The sequence below is a fragment of the Octopus sinensis genome, linkage group LG12, assembly GCF_006345805.1.
Source record: "Octopus sinensis linkage group LG12, ASM634580v1, whole genome shotgun sequence".
Taxonomy (NCBI): Eukaryota; Metazoa; Mollusca; class Cephalopoda; order Octopoda; family Octopodidae; genus Octopus; species Octopus sinensis.
The window spans coordinates 31,676,622-31,696,936 of NC_043008.1; the positions used below are offsets into that span (position 1 = coordinate 31,676,622).

At 36.3% G+C, this 20,315-nt stretch overlaps 1 protein-coding gene across 7 annotated transcripts in view; it reads right to left on the minus strand.

The window, feature by feature from the left end:
- Positions 1 to 465: 465 nt before the first annotated feature.
- Positions 466 to 20,315, minus strand: part of LOC115218096 (lisH domain-containing protein ARMC9-like) — a 64,185-nt gene continuing 44,335 nt past the window's right edge. For 6 of the 7 annotated variants that reach the window (XM_036507820.1, XM_029787882.2, XM_036507821.1 and 3 more), the window contains exons 16-25: positions 18,071 to 18,153; positions 15,721 to 15,795; positions 12,441 to 12,525; positions 10,130 to 10,188; positions 8,744 to 8,857; positions 7,313 to 7,410; positions 5,763 to 5,875; positions 3,896 to 3,983; positions 3,045 to 3,205; positions 466 to 2,163 (exon numbers count right to left, since the gene is read on the minus strand). In XM_036507820.1, coding sequence (XP_036363713.1) covers positions 2,126 to 2,163; positions 3,045 to 3,205; positions 3,896 to 3,983; positions 5,763 to 5,875; positions 7,313 to 7,410; positions 8,744 to 8,857; positions 10,130 to 10,188; positions 12,441 to 12,525; positions 15,721 to 15,795; positions 18,071 to 18,153 — 914 coding nt within the window. In that variant the 3' untranslated portion in view covers positions 466 to 2,125. The remainder of the gene's footprint in view (positions 2,164 to 3,044; positions 3,206 to 3,895; positions 3,984 to 5,762; positions 5,876 to 7,312; positions 7,411 to 8,743; positions 8,858 to 10,129; positions 10,189 to 12,440; positions 12,526 to 15,720; positions 15,796 to 18,070; positions 18,154 to 20,315) is intronic. The other variant, XM_029787883.2, reaches the window with a different exon arrangement.

Consider the following 20,315-nt stretch of genomic DNA (forward strand, 5'->3'; position numbering starts at 1 on the left):
AACTGAAAAATTCAACGAAAGCTTTATATCCGTTGATTTGATCTGGTTCATTGCGCAAATGAAAGACACCCACCCCAACACACGAGTTAACTTCAAAAAATTTGTAAACTTGAAACTGGGGAACAAACGATTTAAAGTATCGTACAATGATAAGTTTAATTGCTTTTGTTTTACACTGTTGTCCTAAATCTCTGGCAGGTGTACAGCCGCTGCATCTGTATGCACCATCAAATTTGGATTGTTCAGATCTCTGATCCCTGATTGTCATACCCATTAGCTAACAAAAAAAGAATTTCTTTTTGTAATTGATCAGGTGTGGTGAGTTGACAACTTTAAACCACAATACCAAAAAAAGATAATTGTCACACCTTTTCAGCTAAGACAGCAGGTATAGATCTCTCGTCCTTAGTTTATCAATATAATTAACTTTCTTCCTAAACTTAAACCTCTTTCTCTCACCCTTTCTTTTTTTATTGGTGCTGTTTGTGAAGCCAAACATCGATTTACTGCCTATTTTAGTTGGTTGTTTTTATTGCTATCATTCATCTAAGAATGTTTAGAAACTACATGCAAGGGATATTTCTGATCAATTGTTGCCTATTCAATTAGGTGTTGGTTCACCTTTTACGTGTATGACACCTGTTGCATGACGTCAGTTATTAACCGAACTGTTGAATACAGTCCTAATTTTGTTCTCATGCTTAACATCTCAAACTCTTGTAATTCAATATATTGAAACAAATTTCTCCCAGATAATTATCCATTCAACTGAAATTGTTATTCATCACCATCTCTTTTGCCATTTAAACTGAAGCAGTTGTCTTCTGAATCAAGGGTTTCAGCAGGGAAATTCACAAGGTCCCTCACACTTTGCTATAACAATTGAAAGTGTAATTCTAGTGTTTAGTACCTGAATGATGCTTGCATGGGGGGTGGCAACCCTGTCCAGGTACTGAACTCTGTTGAACACCTTACATTTGGCATCATTTGCTCTGGTGGCAAATGTAAACTTAATCACAATTAAAATGACCACAAAAAAAAAACCAGAGTCGAGATGTCCACCTTACATCACTCCTTGTCTCTAAACCTCAAAACTAGTGGTTCCTCATCGCCCCATTTACTGACTCCAGAATTCCAACCTACAAAATATGTGTGTTCTTCATTATAGAACTGAAGAATTAATACAACAAGCCTCTTTATTCTTAAAAATTGTCTTTTGATTCTAAAATGTTTTTTTCTTTCCATAAGTGACCCTATTTTTAAATTCCTTGATCTTTTAATTGATTCCAACCATTTTATGGAACAAAAACTAAAGAAAATTTGTAATGTTGATTTATCAAATAATCTTATTTGAGCACAAACCACTTTATCATTGAATAATGATGATTTGGGGTTTTGTAGTTGTAGAGACTATTCTTTTCCTTGCTACTGGGCATCTTTCTAGAATTGTTTGCCTTTGGAGAAGTAAATTCTTTTAGACATTAACAGGAATTCAAGTACCTTCAGGGAGATGTGGATACCCTTCACAGAATGAACAAAGAACATTGCATTAAAGGTGAGACGCTGCTTTGTCAATGAATAGTACTTAACGGACTCATGGCCATATATTAACAGCACAAAGCATAGTATATATTATGTGACCATCAAGAGGATGTAAGATATTGTGAAATTGTCAACAATCTAATGTCAGCAAATTGTTAAATACCAATTATACTCAACAGACAATACTATGGTTGGTTGTACAACTGAAATGCTTGAAGATTGGACCCTGTACAGAGACAATGCAAAATATAGAACATTGAATTATGAAGGCAGTGATCCAGCATGGGCTTAGCTTTGGTGATTAAAACAGACTAAAGTACTAAACAACACACTCACACACATATTGAAGAAAACAAGAGCAATGCACCTTATAAATTCAAACAGCAATTAAGTTATTTGCAGTAAAAATACAAATTTACTGAAACCTAAAAGCTATAAAGAAACTATTACATCATGTGCATAAAGTAATAATAGCAGGAAAAATTTATAAATATATATATATATATATATATATGAAAGCTTCCATGATATCAAAATAGAGTTCTTTGAAGATACGATGATGTTCACGATGAGGTTGCTTCCTTTACATTTCAGATGTAGTTGAATATTTCCGGGAGTTCACTGTAAAGCGCAAGAAAAAAAAAAGATATCAATAATAAACGGAAAATTATAAAAAGTAAGCCAAATAGCTGAGATAGTATAAAATGTTCTGTACAGGGAATGAACTGTTATTTTTCTTTAAATTATGTTGCTTGGTAGGAAAGAGTTTCCTTTTTGTACAATTCCAGATAAGGAAAGTTCCCCTACACAAGAGATTTTAATGGTAGACCAATATTGGTCATGCACGCAAGCCTCCCTTTTCCATGCCACCAGTGTTGTAGAAGGTTACAGCAACAACTAGTACAGCTTAGTACCAATCTCACTACAGACATTGCCATCAGAAGGCAAAGAATGGAACAGATACCAGAAGGCATCCCGTCAGTTACTCTAAAATTTCTACCAAACTAATTATGAACTCGAAAGGGTGAAAAGTGAAGTTGATATCAACAGGATTTTAACTCAGAACATAGAGGGCCAGAACAAATACTGCAAGACACTCTATTCAATGATCTAATGTTTCTGCTAATTAGTCATTTTATTATAGCTGCAGTTTATATTTATACATAGTTAATGGTGGAGGAAGTAATTGATGACAATGTTGTCATAATGAGAGTTGCAAAATTGTTACTGGGTTGCAGAACTGTAACTGTGTTAGTTGCATAAGTGAGATGACTTGGCTTCTTGCAAATGAGCCACTGGCTTCCTCTTCAGTATTCATCAACTTGTTTATTTTTTATAATGAATTCAAACAAAATAATAATGTCAAATTAGTATTACTCCTTGTATACTTGTTTTATTGTTAGAGTATTTCTTCCTGAAATCAGGATAAGATGAGAAGTGGGATAGAGTTAGCAGCAACTACTAGATGTGGAAAAGATGTGTTTTGCTTCCATTCCACTTACCTGATTTACTAGCAGATGTTGGCCTTGGTACAGAATCAGAATATTTTGGAGTTGGTGGAGATCTGTTTTGTGTATTTCGGGAAACAGAATTACTGGAACCTTCTACTGGTGTTCTCAAAATTCTTGGACGGGACATAAAAGCTTTGGAGTAATTACCACCTCTGTGTAACAAAAGAATAACAGCATATTGTTTTGTATTGTTGTTTTTTGCTAGTTGACATTGGCAGGAAATTGAATTTAGAAAAGGATGCAATTAAATACCACAAATCGGTTATCATTTAATCAATTACACTGAGAAACAAATTTTGTCCTTGGGTATCAACTTATTCCATATTTGCTTACCCCTAGAAAGAATGAAAAATGGCTAATATTTCTTTCAGACTTTGCTTTTGTGACATTTATTCAAATCCCAAAGAATCCCTCTCAATACATGGCTATGATGTTCCCCAACTACTCCTGCCCATCATCAGAGATGCACATATTGTCAGCAATTAAAGGACATGCCCAAGTGGTTAAGGTCAAGCAACTGAAAAGCAAATCTGTGGTACAGAGCAGAATATTATTTTGTTTATTTTGCTGTAATGATATTTCTGCTTCAGCAACTCAGTGCTGAATCTGTCTGAAATGTAATGGAAAATAGATCAGTTTCAAAACATTGATGTCCAGGTCACAAAAGCAAAGTTTGAAGGGAATAGTAGTCATTTCCTCTGATTTCTAGATAGAAGCAAATAGGAAATAACACTTACTGACCAATGACAAATAAAGAAAATTAAAAATTTTGTTACACAGTGTTACCAAACATTCTTATAAGAAAAGCAGTATAATGGGAGAGTATAATGTAAAACACTTACTCAGCAATTGATTCAGCATCTTGGGTTTTACTTTTCTTTGATGAAGTTGATTTGGAACTTCCTGTTGGACTTGGAGTATTGTTTTCTCCTAAACAAAATAATAAACAAATAAATAATATAAACAAATTCTTTCTTATAAAGCAAAATTTTCCTGAATTCTCTTTCATGGAACTATAGAAATTTTTTATCATTAACATTTAGTTTACTTTCAGAAAAGTATTAATCATATACTCTCAAAAAATTAGTCATTAAAACTATTTCCTAAACATTATTACCCAACAATTATTCCCTAAGCAATGTTCTTTAACCATTATTTCTCGAGGCCATTTCCTAAATATTGGTTTCAAATTTTGGAGCAAGGCCAGTAATTTTGGGGAAGTGGGAATGTTAATTACATCACTCGCCATGCTCAACTGATACTTATTTCATTGACCCTGAAAGAATGAAAGGCAAAGTCGACCTTGATGGAATTTGAACTCAGTGTATAAAGACAAAAGAAATGCTGCCAAGCATTTTACCCCACAGGCTAACAATTCTGCCAGTCCCATTTCCTAATTATAATTCAATCAAATTATTTGCTAGACAATTTTTTTAATGGTTTAGTCAGGTAACGAGCTGCAGTTTCCATGAATTTGCAAAGCCTCTGAGAGTGGTAAAAGAAACAGATCAAGATGTTAGCCAAGAGAGCTGGTACAAAATCCTGCAACAGATTGGGCTCTTCTAAAGCAAACACAAAATCCAAGTGTCAATATTAAACAGAATGAATGATTATGAACAGGCACAGTACATCTGATGGGTTCCTGTAGAGTTTTGCCTACCCAATGTTGATCAGAAATTTAGGAATGTCTTGAGATTATGGTAGAAGACTCTTGACCAAGATAGTGTCTTGTTGGATCCAACAACAAACCCCCAAAACCACGTGAAGTGGAAGAAAAGGTTTTTAACTATCATCTATGACTGCTTACTTATTTAAGTCCATCACTCTCAATGGGGAATAGGCTATTAATAACTTTTCTCACTGTTCTTTGAACTGGACTGTCTTTTCCCTGAGAAAAGACCTTCTGCTCTCATGTCTCATTGATGACAATTTGAATTGTCATCAATGCTTCTGTAACTTTGATTTTTTACTAGGCAGAGTGTTGACCCTTCACAAACCTATTTTCACTTCTAGTTTCTATTCTTTATCCTGTCCAGCATGGGAGGCCCTGCTAAGAGCTTGTGCTCCACTGACATAGCTCTCAGAGTCATTGAAATACACAAACTGTCACACTGCTACAAGGAATGGACCTTGTGGTGTATCCATGACAACATTCAGGAATAACTGTTTCAGAAATAAACTATCAGGTAACTTGCATTTTGCTGCCAAAAATAAAATCATCATCATCATCATCATCAATTTCATATCTGCTTTTCCATGCTGGCATGAGTCAAATAAGTTTTCTGAAACATAGTTTTATGGATGAATGCTCCTCCTGTCACCAACCCTTCCAGTTATCTCCTATGATATGCAAGGATACAGTGTTTCTATTCTGAAACCAGAACACACAAGGTATACTGTCAAAAATCACTGTATTGACCAGACTATTGGATGTCGCTACACACTGTTGGTTACAATGCATTGCCTTGCATTGCTGCAGCTTTTGAGTGATGCCTCTCTGCTGGCTGGGTAGGAAGGCCAATATCCCTATAGAACAGAATGCCAGTCCATCACAAGGTTTTTCCTATGATGATGATGATGGTGATGGTGATGGTGATGGTGGTGGTGGTGGTGGTGGCGACGACAACGACGATGATGATGAAAAAAACACACACAAATTGAAAAAGGGAAGTGTATTTCTACTCCTAACAAATTACAATATTTACTTACTGGAAATTGCAGTACTGGCAGTAGGTGGTGGTTGACTCCCACTGCGAGTTGGTGGTCGCTCCAAGGTCTCATTAATAGGTTCAATTACAGTATAATTTGGAACTCTGTCATTACTGGAAATCACAGCATAAAATATTTTACAAGAAAATTTAAATAACACGCATATAGTAGACTTTATGAATTAACTGATTCTACAAAAATATTTCTAGCCTTGCTTTAACGAGGTTAACAACAGAATGGTTTATATCAAATCAAAATACATTAGATACAAGAGAATGTTACTTATTTTGTACTAAAGATGAGCCTCATCGTCGTCATTGTTTTACATCTACTTTTCATGCTAGCATGAGTTTGATGGGTTGATACTGTTCTTCAAGATAGATCAGAGAATTACATCTTGCTTTAAGTTTCAGTTTGGGCTTGATTTCTATGGCTGGATGCCCTACCTAACACCAACCACTTTAATGAATGCCTTCTTTGTTGAACCAGTACTAGAGAGGTGATCATACCTTTAACAAAACCAAAGGGTTCATTTAACTCCTTACTTAACAGAGTCTACTAGGTAAACTTTATCATAGTACCAGCACTAGAAAGGAGCAAGGAGAGAGAGAGAGAGGATGGTAAGAGGTGGATAAAGGGTGAGGAGGGTAAAGACTGATGTCCATATCAAATGGCCGGAGGAGAGTATTAGTAAAGTTACAAACACACATAACCAAAATACAGATCTACTGTTCGGTCCTCTCTCTTTCTATTTCTCTCCTTCACCTTCTTTCTTTCTCTCTTCCTTTTTCGACAATCCTCACTATCTTTCATCCTCCCGCCTATTTCCTCTTCCTTTCTATTTTTTTCTTCCTATCATACTATCATTCTTTCTCTTGTTCCTCTAAAATTATTGAAAATAATTGATTCAACCCTTTAGAATTTAAACTCTTTTACTCTTTTACTTGTTTCAGTCATTTGACTGTGGCCATGCTGGAGCACTGCCTTTAGTTGAGCAAATCAACCCCAGGACTTATTCTTTGTAAGCCTAGTACTTATTCTATCAGTCTCTTTTGCCGAACCACTAAGTTACGGGGATGTAAACACACCAGCATCGGTTGTCAAGCAATGTTGGGGGGACAAACACAGAAGCACAAACATATACACACACACATATATATATATATACTTATATACGATGGGCTTCTTTCAGTTTCCGTCTACCAAATCCACTCACAAGGCTTTGGTCGGCCCGAGGCTATATTAGAAGACACTTGCCCAAGGTGCCATGCAGTGGGACTGAACCCGGAACCATGTGGTTGGTAAGCAAGCTACTTACCACAGAGCCACTCCTGCACCTAAATATTCTAACTATTTTATGTTCAAACCAGCCAGGTCTGGCTTTTCACACCTACCCTACAATGTAATTCCAAAAATAAGCAATCACATCATTGAAATTTCAAAACTACAAGCTAAATGCATGACTAATTCAAAACAATGTAAATAAATAATTTAGCATTTTATCACTTTAACATTTACAGGCAAGTGCTTTCAGCTCTTCCAATACTTACTTTGTTTTAGTTGGTGATACATCAGTATTCTTCATTTGGCTTGGTGTCACTGGACGTTGCAGAGGTTGCTGTCGGCCCATGATGTGGTCTTGGGGCTGCTAAAAAACAAACAATACAATGTCATACTGAACAGACTTACAACAACAACAACAAACAATATTGGATTGATTTACAACAAACAAACAAACAAACAAACACTAAATTGTTTATTTTTAGCTACAACTAACAACTACCACCAACTCCTATTATGGGTCAAATCATGTACTGTATCAATGGGTGAGCTTCTACATGGTCACTTGACCTGCTAAAAATAGCAGCTAACTAATACTTATTTCATCAATTCTTGACAGATGAAAGGCAAAGTCAACTTTATTAGGATTTGAACTCTTAATATAAAGAGATGTGACAGGGTATTCTAAACTTTCTACAATCAATTCTGACATTTATTGTTTTTTGTTGCTCTCAAGGAGGTACAAGGCTTCAGATCACACATTAACATTTTAAAAAAGAAAGACTGGGAGCATTAGATAGTCTTTCATAGTTGTCTTAGATATGCTATTTTTGAAAAGAATAAGATAGTCATGACTAAACAGTTAAACCATACAACCATGTTGGTGCTTATCAATCCTAAATCTTGTCTCTGATCATACATGTGCTTGATATGGTTGACCTAGGGTTGAACAACAAAATCCTTCCTATTAATTGATCACAGACTCAAGAAAATTACAAAGATGTATAGGGTCACAAATTTGAAGTGAAGTGAATTATAATTAAATCCAGTAATTAAATAGCATTGACTCCAGAAGAATAAAAGAAAAAACGTTGACCTCAATAGGATTGAACTCAGAATTTAATCAACCACTCTGCTGATGCTAAAAATTCACTGCCCTTTAAAATAAAATAACCCTTTCTACCATAAGCACAAAGCCTGAAATTTGTGAATGGTGGGGACCAACTAAACGGCATCGACCCAAGCACTCATGTGGTACTTGCTTCATTGAACCCAAAATCATGAAAGATAAAGTCATCCTAAACAAAAAATTACAAATTTTCCCTAGCCCCCAGCCATTATATGACAGCTTTTGAGAAAAAAGGTAAGCACAATTATCACCATAACAACCACTACAACCTCCACTTCACATCATCATCAGCATCATTATCACCAGAATCCTCACCTATGTCATCATCAATATTAAAATGGTAAGCAGAATCATTAGCATGCCAGGAAAAATGCATTTCGTCTGTCCTTATGTTGCAAGTTCAAATTCTGACAAGGTTGATTTGTCTTTCATCCTTTCAGAGTCAATAAATTAAGTACCAGTTGAACACTAGGGTCAGTGTAACTGACTTACCCCCACCCCACTGGAATTGCTGGCCTTGTACTAAAATTTGAAACCAATATTGAAATGGCTCTCATTCTTGAAGACTTACCTTTTTCCTCAAAAGATATTCAGTTGAAAGCAATTCTTCTCCTGCAAGTCGTTCAGAATTCCCTGGTTTCACTTCATCATCTTTATCAAGATCTGGTTCCATCTCGAGATCTTCCTAAAAACAAAAATGAAAGAGCAAGTGTCAGCTATTGTAATTTTATTTTAAATATATTTATATACATGTATGCATGTGTGTGTGTGTTTTAGTATCTCCTTGCCTTGACATAGCTGTAAACAAGTGTCACCACCATACAAGAAGTGGCCATCATTTTCAATCTCCCATATAAACATTCCTGGCCACAGGAAAATATTACCCTGCTTAGAAACTGGTGAGAGTTAGTAACAAGAAGGCTACTGGCCACAGAAAATTCTGTACAACTTAAGTATAGAATGGCTGTTAAATGATCACAAATACACCATCATTTAACGTCTGTCTTCTATGCTGATCTGGGTTAGACAGTTTGACAGGAGCTAGCCAGCTGGAGAGCTGTCCAGGCTCCAGTTGTGCATTCTGGCAGCATGGTTTCTACAGCTGGATGCCCTTCCTAAAGCCAACCCTTCACAAAGTGTGCAGGGTGTATTTTTTCATGGCACCAGTATGAGTGTTGTTCATATGGCACAGGCATGAGTGTCTTTTGCATGGTGCCACCATGAGTGTTTTTTACATGAAACCAGCAGAGGCCATAAAGGATGACCACAGTTTTACTTAGCCTGACGGGTCTTCTCTAGCACAGTAAATAGCCAGAAGTCTCAATCCCTTGTCATGTCCTAAGTGAGGCCCAATGTCTGAAGATCCTTTCCTACCACCTCATCCCACATCTTCCTGAGTCTACCCCTTTCACAGATTCTCACCACAGTTAGAGATCAGCATTTCTTTATGCAGCTGTCATCATCCATATGCATCACATGACCATACCAGCAGTCTTCTCTCTTGCATGCAATATCTGATACCTCTTATATCCAAATTTTCTCTTAAATTATTTACACTCCATCATACATTTGTCACAGGTTCAGTCCCACTGCACAGCACCTTGCCTTCTACTATGTCCCCAGACCAATCAAATCCTTGGGAGTGGATTTTATAGACAGAAACTGAAAGAATCCTATCATACAAGTGTATGTGTGTGTGCATACGTGCATGCACACATGCATGTACGTGTGTCTGTTTGTGTATGTATTTGTCCCTCACCAATGTTTGACAACTGGTATTGGTGTACTTATGTCCCTGTAACTTAGCATTTTGGCAAAAGGGACCCATAAAATAACAGGCTTTGCAAAATAATAAGTACTGCGGTCAATTCATTCAACTAAAATTCTTCGGCAGTTGCCCCAGCATGGCCACAGTCTAATGAGTGAAACAAAAGATAAAATACTAAAAAATAACAACCTCATCCTCTTCATCATCTTCCTCTTCATCCTCAGATTCTCTGTCATTAAATGTTTGATCTAAAAAAAAAAAAAAAATTAAGATTTTCAGATACCATGGCTAATCAAATAACTAATTCAAATTGTATATGTGTTACATTTAAACCACCAAGAGAAGTCATTGGCAGAATTGGTATCTCATAGAACAAAATACCTTGTAGTTTTAATCTTCATCCTTATCATCACCCACTGAGGGCATCTGAGCAACATTACAGGCCCCTGGGCAAATCAATGCACTGAGCCCTATTTTATTTATCTATTGTCACCAAGCCACAGCATACACAGATCAGAAATGGGCTCCTAGACTTGTGATGCCCCTGGACCACTGCCCAGTAGGCTCATGCCTTAAGACAGTATTGCGTCCAACAGATCCACCCACAAATCACTATCATTAGCTACAACCATCATCATTATAATCATCTTTGTCCTCTTCCTACTATCACTATAACCAGCATCCACCTCATGTTACTACCACAATCATTACCACCTCCCGAACCATTATCATCATCATTATCACAACTACTACCAACAACACTACTAACATCATCATTTCATGTTCTGGGTTCAAATCCACCAAGATCAACTTTACTTTCCATCCTTCAAGGGGGTGGGGGGAGATGTTGCTCATTTCCAGTCTTCCATGGAAAACAGGTCTCATCACGAAGAAATATTACCTTGTTTGGAAACATGTAAGAGTTGGTGACAAGAAAGGAATTCAACCACAGAAAATCTGCAGCAGTAAATTCCATCTGACCCATGCAAGCATGGAAGAGTGGACGTTAAATGATGACAATGAAGAGGAGGCTACTAGCAGACATATCTAGTATTAGTTCCAACAACACCAAGTAGTTATAGAGTACCTTGAGAGTTCATCATCATCATTGTTTAATGTCTGCTTTTCCACAGGTTGAATGGTTTGAAGGAGCTGGTTAACTGTAGGTCTTTCCAGACTCCAATTGTCTGTTTTGGCATGGTTTCTATGGCTAGATTCCCTTCCTAATGCCAACCACTTTACAGAGTGTACTGGGCACTTTTTACAGGCAATCGGTTCAGTTAAATAAATACAAGCCCAGCCCATTTTCTCAACTAAAACCCTTAGCCCCCACCGAATTTGCAACCTGCCTAGATTACCATTACAGAACATCTTCCCAATGGAGGAATAAAACTGGAAAAAAACAAAAAAAAACAGCATCAAACTCAAAGGAATTTACATCATTAATGAGTGGAGACAATCTAAGGGCACAAAGGGGCCAATAGACAACTATAACAATGATGATGACAACTACCACCACTAACACTGCTACTGTCTTTAAGACCATCATCTCTCACTATCACCACCGATACAACTACAACTATCTAATACCACTACCATCATGGTCCACAACATCCTTGTTAACACTTTCACCATCAACACTATTACAAAAGCCAAGAATGTTACTACTAATACTACCACCACTGCCACCATTACAGCCCCACTATTATTATCACCCTTAACACCACCACTAATACCACTAATAATAACCACTACTAACAACCTCCACTATTACTACTATTATCACCCTTATGACCACCACTTAACACCACTAGTAGCCCTCTTACCTCTATCATCAACATCAAATATAATACAATCTACTGCTGCTATCACCCTCAACACCACCACTACAACCATAATGATACCACTACCAATCACTGCAACTACTATTATATCCACCACTACTATTACCACCACCAGTAGCCCTCAAGTCAGAAATTGAGGAACAGTTTATCTACAGTTTTATTAATAACAGTTAACATACAATTATGCAGCACACATTTTCCAGCACATAGGGCAAATTTTTCAGACCAATATTTACAGCCAAAATAGGTTGGTCCACTTACACTCCAAGACAACTTTAGCCCTTTAGCAGTCAGATTACTCACTGAAAAAGCAATGCTTACCTATTCACATTGTTTTGAATTCATCTCACATTACCTTATAGCTTTGAGATTTCAATAATGTGATTATTTTTAAAATGACATTGTAGAGTAGAGAAAGTGTGAGAGGTTAGATCTAGCTGGCTTGAATATTAAATAAGTAGGGTATTTGGGTTGGATATGGCCAGTTTAAATGCTAAAGGTTTAAAGGACTCAAAATTCCACGTGAAATGCATCATGATTTGGAAAGATGTTTGAATGTTTGCACTATTTACTATGCCAACTTGTATGCTGGAAAATATGGTCTCTGTAAGTACAACAACTGCTCCAACAACAAATATAATAAAAATGTCTCTCACCTGAATTTAACTGTTTAATAATATATTCCAACTCCCTAGCTGAATGTCCTTCTTTGATGAAACCTTCAACAATTTCTTCAATTCCCTAAACAAACAGGAATAATATTAACATAGTAATCTTTTCAAGGCCTGAAATTTTGAGTGAAGTGGGGCTAGCCAATTACTTCTACCCCAGTGCTCAACTGGTACTCGTTTTATTGATTCCCCAAAGAATGAAAGGCAAAGTCAACCTCAGTGGCATTTGAACTCAGAACAAAAAGCCAGAAGAAATACCAGTAAGCATTTTGTCCGGAACCATGTGGTTGGTAAGCAAGCTACTTACCACACAGCCACTCCTGTGCCTACTGTTTTAAAAATAAGTATAATATAGTCATAGGTAGAATATGCTTGAAAACAAAACAAGATGGTCATGGTTGGAACCTTTTCCCCATAAGTCTGCTGAATCAGAGCTGAACAAAAAACAACAAAAGTAGTATTACCTTGAACTTGATATTAGTATACATCAAACAACATTGAGAAAAGCATGTGCGTCAAGTAATAAACTATGAGGTTGCTCCATTGACAGGTTTCATGCATGACGATTTTTCCATGGTCTGGAGAATCATATGCATTACAAAACATCGTCATCATCATCACTATCATTTAACAGCTGCTTTTCACACTGGCACCAGCTGGATAATTTCAATGAAGCTGGCAAGTCAGAAGAGAGCACCTAGCTCTGATGTCTGTTTTGGCAGGTTTCTATGGTTGGACACCCTTTCTAATGCCAACCAATTTACAGTGTGGACAGGGTACTTTTTACAAAGCACCAGCAGCAGTGTGGTCAACAAATGATTTGCAAGACAAGGCCCCTCAACTGAGGAGCGTAGTACTGTTGAGGAAGGTGGCTTTGTGCCAGATGAGAGGGTATGATGTATAATTTAATTACCTATATATCTCTATATATATAAAACTGAGAATGTCTGTCTGTCTATGTGTTTCCCTAAAACTTGAGAACTACACAACCAATTTCATTCAAATTTTACACATGCCTTACTAAAGCTCCGGGGAGTGTCATCGGAAAAAATAATCTTAACTTTTTCCCTAGGGCGACCCCATAGCAATATCATATCTTCTCCACTATTTCAGTATTACGTGTTAAAAGTGAAACAAAAACGTCTCTCTATTGTAATGCAGACACTTTCATTTTAATACTGAAACTATTAAAGTGAAAGTACTATATAACAGGGATGAACCATTAACAAGTGGTCATCCATTTTGCTAGAAGATCCGCTATGGTCTTATATGCTACACCACTGGTTTTCAATTCATATTAATTAAATTAATATTCAATTTTTCACCCTTATTATGTGTGTGTGTGTGTGTTGAACTTCACAGAGCAACCACAATTCAATTTCTCTGGTTGACTTTAAGATCTCCACTCCCTAATAGGAGCCTTAACTCCCACATTTTAGAGCTCCATTTTACAGGAGCAAAAACCTTTGAATAGGTTTTGCAAGATTTGGATTTTGGAATCTGGGCATAAAGGTGAGTAGTATGGGATAAATATGTCATGATTAGAATTTTTGTTAGGGTGTGTAAAGATAGAAAGAACCCTCATTAAAACTCTTAATCTCCAATTTTGATGAAATTCAAATCACAGGTATTCCACTTCATTAGAGAAAATATAAAAGAAACGTCTAATTCTTCAATTCCATTTGACATGGGCAAAGCGGGTATCTCTGCTAGTTACATATCAAATACAAATGTAATTATTACATTGTATATTATGCACTTTATTTCTACTATTATTACATTGTAATATATATAATACAACAAGAGAGGCTAACTGGCAGAATTGTTAGCTTGCCAGGCAAAATGCTTAGTGGCATTTTGTCTGCCTTAAAGTTATGAGTTCAAATTCCACCAAGGTCAACTTTGCTTTACATCCTTTCAGGGTCAATAAAATAAGGACCAGTTGAGCACTGGTCAACTTAACCCTACCCCAAACCTGCTGGCCTTGTGCCAAAATTTGAAACCAATGTATATAACGCAATTCAAAATTTAAATATCTATTGTTTCTACATAGTCCAGTACTGGTCAGTGGCTCATTACTTGTCTGTGGTCCAGGGGCTGGAGACCCTTGGATTAGATGAAAGCATGTTGGAGCAGAATTTCCTACAACTTAATGTCCGACCTGAAGCCAACCACCACCACCTAATTCCAAGCACAGTTATAATCTTTCATTCGACCAATTGGTCTAATGATGGTTACACAGTGAACTGGAAACAAATTAATCACATCATCTGCATGAACTGCGAGGCCATCATTTATAATCAGCAAACACATGTGAAGATGAGGAGAAAATACACACACACACACACGTGTGTGTGTATACAGACGCTGGCATGGCTGTGTGCTAAGAAGCTTGCTTCCCAACCACATGGTTCCAGGTTCAGTCTCACTGCATGGCGCCTTGAGCAAGTGTCTTCAACTACAGCCTTGGGTGAACCAAAGCCTTGTGAGTGGATGAAAACTGAAAGAAGCCTGTTGTGTGTGTGTGTGTGTTTGTTCCTGTGTTTGTTCCCAATATCATTTGACAATCATTGTTGGTGCGTTTACTTCCCAGTAACCTAACGGTTCAGCAAAAGACACTGATGGAGTAAGTACCAGGATTTAAAAAAAATAAGTACTCAGGTCTATACATTTGGCTAAACTTCCTCAAGGTGATGCCCAAGCATGGCCACAACCTGACTGAAACAAGTAAAAGCTAACATATAGGCATGCATATGTACACACACACACACACACACACACACACACACACACACACACACACAACAGGCTACTTTCAGTTTCCATCTCTCAAATCCAACCACAAGACACCTGATGATGATGGTGATGATAATTAGAGATCAGCCAAACCTGGTTTTGGTGTATTTTAAAAAAATACCATAATCAAGATTATAATCTTATTAACAACTCTACTATAGCCCTGGGCTATCCAAAGCCTTTTAAGTGGTTTTGGTAGATGGAAATTGAAAGAGGCCAGTTGTGTGTGTGTGTGTATGCACGCACTTACACACATGTTTGTGTTTGTCACCCACCATCATTTGGCACATAACGTAGCAGGTAGGCAAAAAAGAGACTGATAGAATAAGTACCTGGCTGAAAAATAAGTATTGGGGTCAATTTGTTCAACTAGGCCATTCAAGGTGGTGCCCCACCATGACCGTAGTTAAATGATTGAAACAAGTAAAAGGTAAACTCATTTCAAACCTTTTATGCACACAATTCTTACCATATCTTTGGCAGCTTCACGTACAGAGGGAATGGCTAAAATGCTGTACAAAACACCATTCACATAAGGAAGAATCTAGAAACAAAATGAAAATTTATTATTCAATGAAGATATTTAATAAAACATGTTTAATAGATATGTTATTTAATAAAGCATATATATGTTATTCAATAAAAGGTTGATTCAATTCCACATTGATTTTTCTGTAAGCATATAGATATGAAAATAAACAGATCAACATACAGATGGATAGGTACATAGGTTTATAAGTACAGACAAGCGCACATACGCAAATGAAGACTGAAACACACGACCATATATACACACACTTTACTCCACACAAAGACACATACGGAGACACAAATCCACATATGTAAAGATGCACATCCATACATACAAACATGTACATAGTTGCATAACACACATGCACACACACACACAGACATGCACACACAAGGAGACTGCAGTGCATACATATACAAACGCATGCTCACACACACATACATAGAAACACGGACATGCAAGCACGTAAATATGCAGGATACATACAGATGCACACACATACATACATACATATATACATATGCATACACACACATATATACATACACATGCAAACATATACACATACATACATACGTACATACATGTATGTATAGGCACACACATATACTAACCCACTGACCTACACACATACGCACAAACAAACAAAAGGGAACGCAGTGTAAATAACGGACAGAGTGAAGACTATTGAAAAGGTTGCAAGACGCAACGAAAATTTTAGGAAAATAAAAATAAGAAATAAGTGGAAATTTTACCGGTGAGTGTGTTACATTATAAGGCACAAAAAGAAAATGACTCTCCCCGGACACAACAGAATATGCTTCAACTCACGAACTCATATAAAGAATCTTGCAAACCAAATCCAAAAACATGTCTAATAGATATGTTATTTAATAAAGCATATATATGTTATTCAATAAAAGGTTGATTCAATTCCATATTACTAATGCTCCATGAGTACAGAATATGTCTATCTAGGAATTCTGAGACTAAGGAAAGGACCTCCTTAGCATAACCTAGATCTGGATCAACCTTGACAAGACACACACCTTCTCACTCCTTACTCACCTGGATTTATAATAGCCAACACTGTTTCCATGAGAAACAGCATATGCTCCAGCAGCAGTCTGAAGTTTTCATCAATAGGAAAACTGACCAACCATATTATTGCCAGTTGAGATACACTCTGCTAATAAACTTTAAGCCATTGGCTACTGATAAACTGGTAATACCACACTATAGGCCATGCTGGACTACACCATAATCCCCAGTGCCCTAGACCAGTTACCTCTCCATGTGGGAACTGGTGTCAAACTCTACACAACACTGATTAACAACTGATACCAGCATCCTGTTTGCTCTACCACATAGGGCATGTAAGGAAATGGAAGCCTAAATATTCTCACCTAGAAGCCATTTTAAAACCTCTTTCATATTCTATTTTGTGACAAATATAGCACATAATTTGACCAGCAATCACAATACCAGTAGCTCTGCTATTGTGCACTCATCCAAAATATATTTTCAGTCCAAGAGTAGATGAGCATACCAGCAGACATAAAGAGCAGCAGTGTTTTGCAGGTATTATTCACAGGTACCAAGTGACCATCTCAAGTTGGTCACTTGATACACGACCTTTCATGAATGACAAGCGCAGCTTTAAAGTTATAAGATTACTGACTGCACAGGTGAAAATATTTCTGAATCTTCTACCATGCAGAGCAGCAACATCCTGCAGTTTTGTGTTGTTACATTTGATTATTTGAAGGACAATTCAAATTTTCTTCTCAAACTGCAGGCTGTTATTCCAAATTACAGCCTGTCGCTTACTTTTCAGTGCAAAATGTTCCCAATGAATGATATTCAAAGACTTAATACAGAACTTATACAAGCTGAAATAAACATCTTTATAAAAGAAGTTGTTACAAACAAAAATGATTCTATAAAAATTTTAAATAAACCAATTTTTATATCAAATTTAACATGAGTTTTTAACCCTATAGTTTTCAGAATATTCTGTCAAATGTAATGCTTATTGTTTTGAATTAATCATGCATTATCTTGTAGCTTCAAGATTTCAATGATGTAATGGTTTATCTTAATAATGACATTGTAGGATAAGTGTGAAAAGCTAGATCTGGCCAATATGAACATGAAACAGAATATTTGGGCCTGATATGGCCAGCTTAAATGTCAAATGGTTAAAAATAGAGATAAAACCTGGAATAAAATCTTTGCAAGTTTTCTACTGTAAAAAATTTTCAAGAAGTAATAAGAAAGTAGTTACCTCTTGATAATCATTCCCAAGTCCAAGAAGGTCAGTGAGGACTTTCAGAGCAGTTGTGGGGTTGTTAGCACAGCGTTTCTTACCTTAAATTAGAAATAAGCCACAAATGATTCAAACCTTTTGACACCAACCTGCATGCAACCACTTCTGGTTCTAAGATACAAACTTCCAGTTTTAAAGCAATCTAAAGCAAAACCTTGACATCAGTATTTCATGTTTGTTTATGTTACAAACACTGGCTTAATAATGACAAAGTTATTGTACTAAATTCTTCATTGTTTTGAAAATTGATTGAAACAAAAGATAGTGCATTCCAACAGAAATATTGTAATAAAAGGACCAATTCATGTGAAAAGTATTTAAATCCCTGCATCTGCAAAGATTAACAAATGCATTCACTTTACTAATCTCTCTCTCTCTCTCTCTCTCTCTCTCTCTCTCTCTTCATTCACTTACCCACACACACACAGACACAGCCCTTTCTTATAATTCTTTAAATTTTCTCAACAAATAGGTCTTTCAAGTGGTTCTTTCTACACAGTTGACATGAGATTTACAAAAGCTGAGAAAGGATGTGTTTTTGAGAAACACTTAGCAGTTTAAAACGTTTACTACTCAAATCAAAGACAACTGGAGTGAGCTTAAGAAGGATTAATATAAAGGGACTGAGTAGATATTGATATAATTAACAGGAGGCAAAGTCAATGGAAAAATAAAGTCTGAAAGAAACTGAACCTTAGAGAAAAAGAGAAGGTAGAAGGACAAACAGAGTGAAAGAGACAGAAAAAATGTGAAGAAGATAGTGAAAGTCATTTTTGAATATCTTTGATATGAACCAAAACTTCTAATGGCCCATGTAACTCAACTGGGTTATCAGAACATTACTGACAACTCAGTTTTTATGTGAGTTGAGGTAAGATAGTTGCACTATTTGTCTTCCATACACAAGTAAGATATTTTGAACTCAGTACAGCAAGCAAATAAAACATCTGTAAGTATTATAGTGTTACCACTGATTACACTGGTGAACCCTAGAACCATGAAATACCTACTTTGAGCTAGGGAAGGTAGAATTGTTGAAGGTTTAGTGTCTTGACATAGAGACAACACAGTAGCAGTAATATGTTTTGACATGCAAAACTCTGGGAGTGGATGTCAGGTACCTTTACCACCCAGCCATTTGTCCTCTAAAAACTTACAAGAGCCTCTTTAAGAAATAGCGGTCAAGCCTCTCAAATTTTAAAAATTATGGATATATTTGCCAATATGGTCCTAGATAGATTATATCTGAATAACAGATTAATTGATTATGGCTGAAATCTATTTTTTCTTAATAGTTTAATCACAGGAAAGACAGAACCACAACTGTTTCATTCAGAACTACCAAGACTGGTGGGATGAAGAGAGTAAGTTATCTTCAGATGAGAAACCTCATCCAAATGCATGTTGCAGAATAGACTCTGCTAAAAACAACTAAAAACAAGTCAAGTGGTAGTGTTAATCTCCAGGGTCACAGATTAAATCTACCATCTTAAAAACAGGATTGGTCAATTGACAGGCTTCAACGAAGATTTAGTGGACAAAATCTCACTCTCAATGTTTTTATCAACCCAAGGTTGTGTTAGCAAACATTGCTTCAGATACTAATCAATGTGATTGATCACAAAAAAATCAAATACAGGCACACCTCAACTTACATTGGTAAATGGTGGCAAAATATAAAACTTCATTCAAAAAATGGTACAACACAAAAATGCATTTTTAAAAATTCCTGATTTCTACATACTTTCACATGTATTTTATTTGATTTTCCACTTCAGTATTGGTTTTGGAGTGTTTCTGTTTTTTTTCTAGTTTTAAATATTTTTTCTGAGACCAAAGTAAAGTCAGATAAATTGATTGCAGGTGAAGTTTATTTTTCCCATTGATTTCTTCAAAAAAATTATGTAAAATCAAAAAAGGAGTAAGTTGAAAAATGAGTAAGTTGAAAAATTCAGTTGAGGTATGCCCATAGTTGCAAAATAAGTTTCTTAATCCTTTATCAATCAGATTACTCTGTCAAATGCAATGCTTAATTATTCTCATTCTTTTCAATTAATCATGTGTTATCTCAGAGCTTCAGGATTTCAATGATACTACTGTTTATTTCTAGACTGACATTACATTGTAAGCTAGGAATAAGAGGTTGGATCCAGCCAGTATGAATATAAAACAGGTAAAATAATTTGACCAAATATGTCTGGTT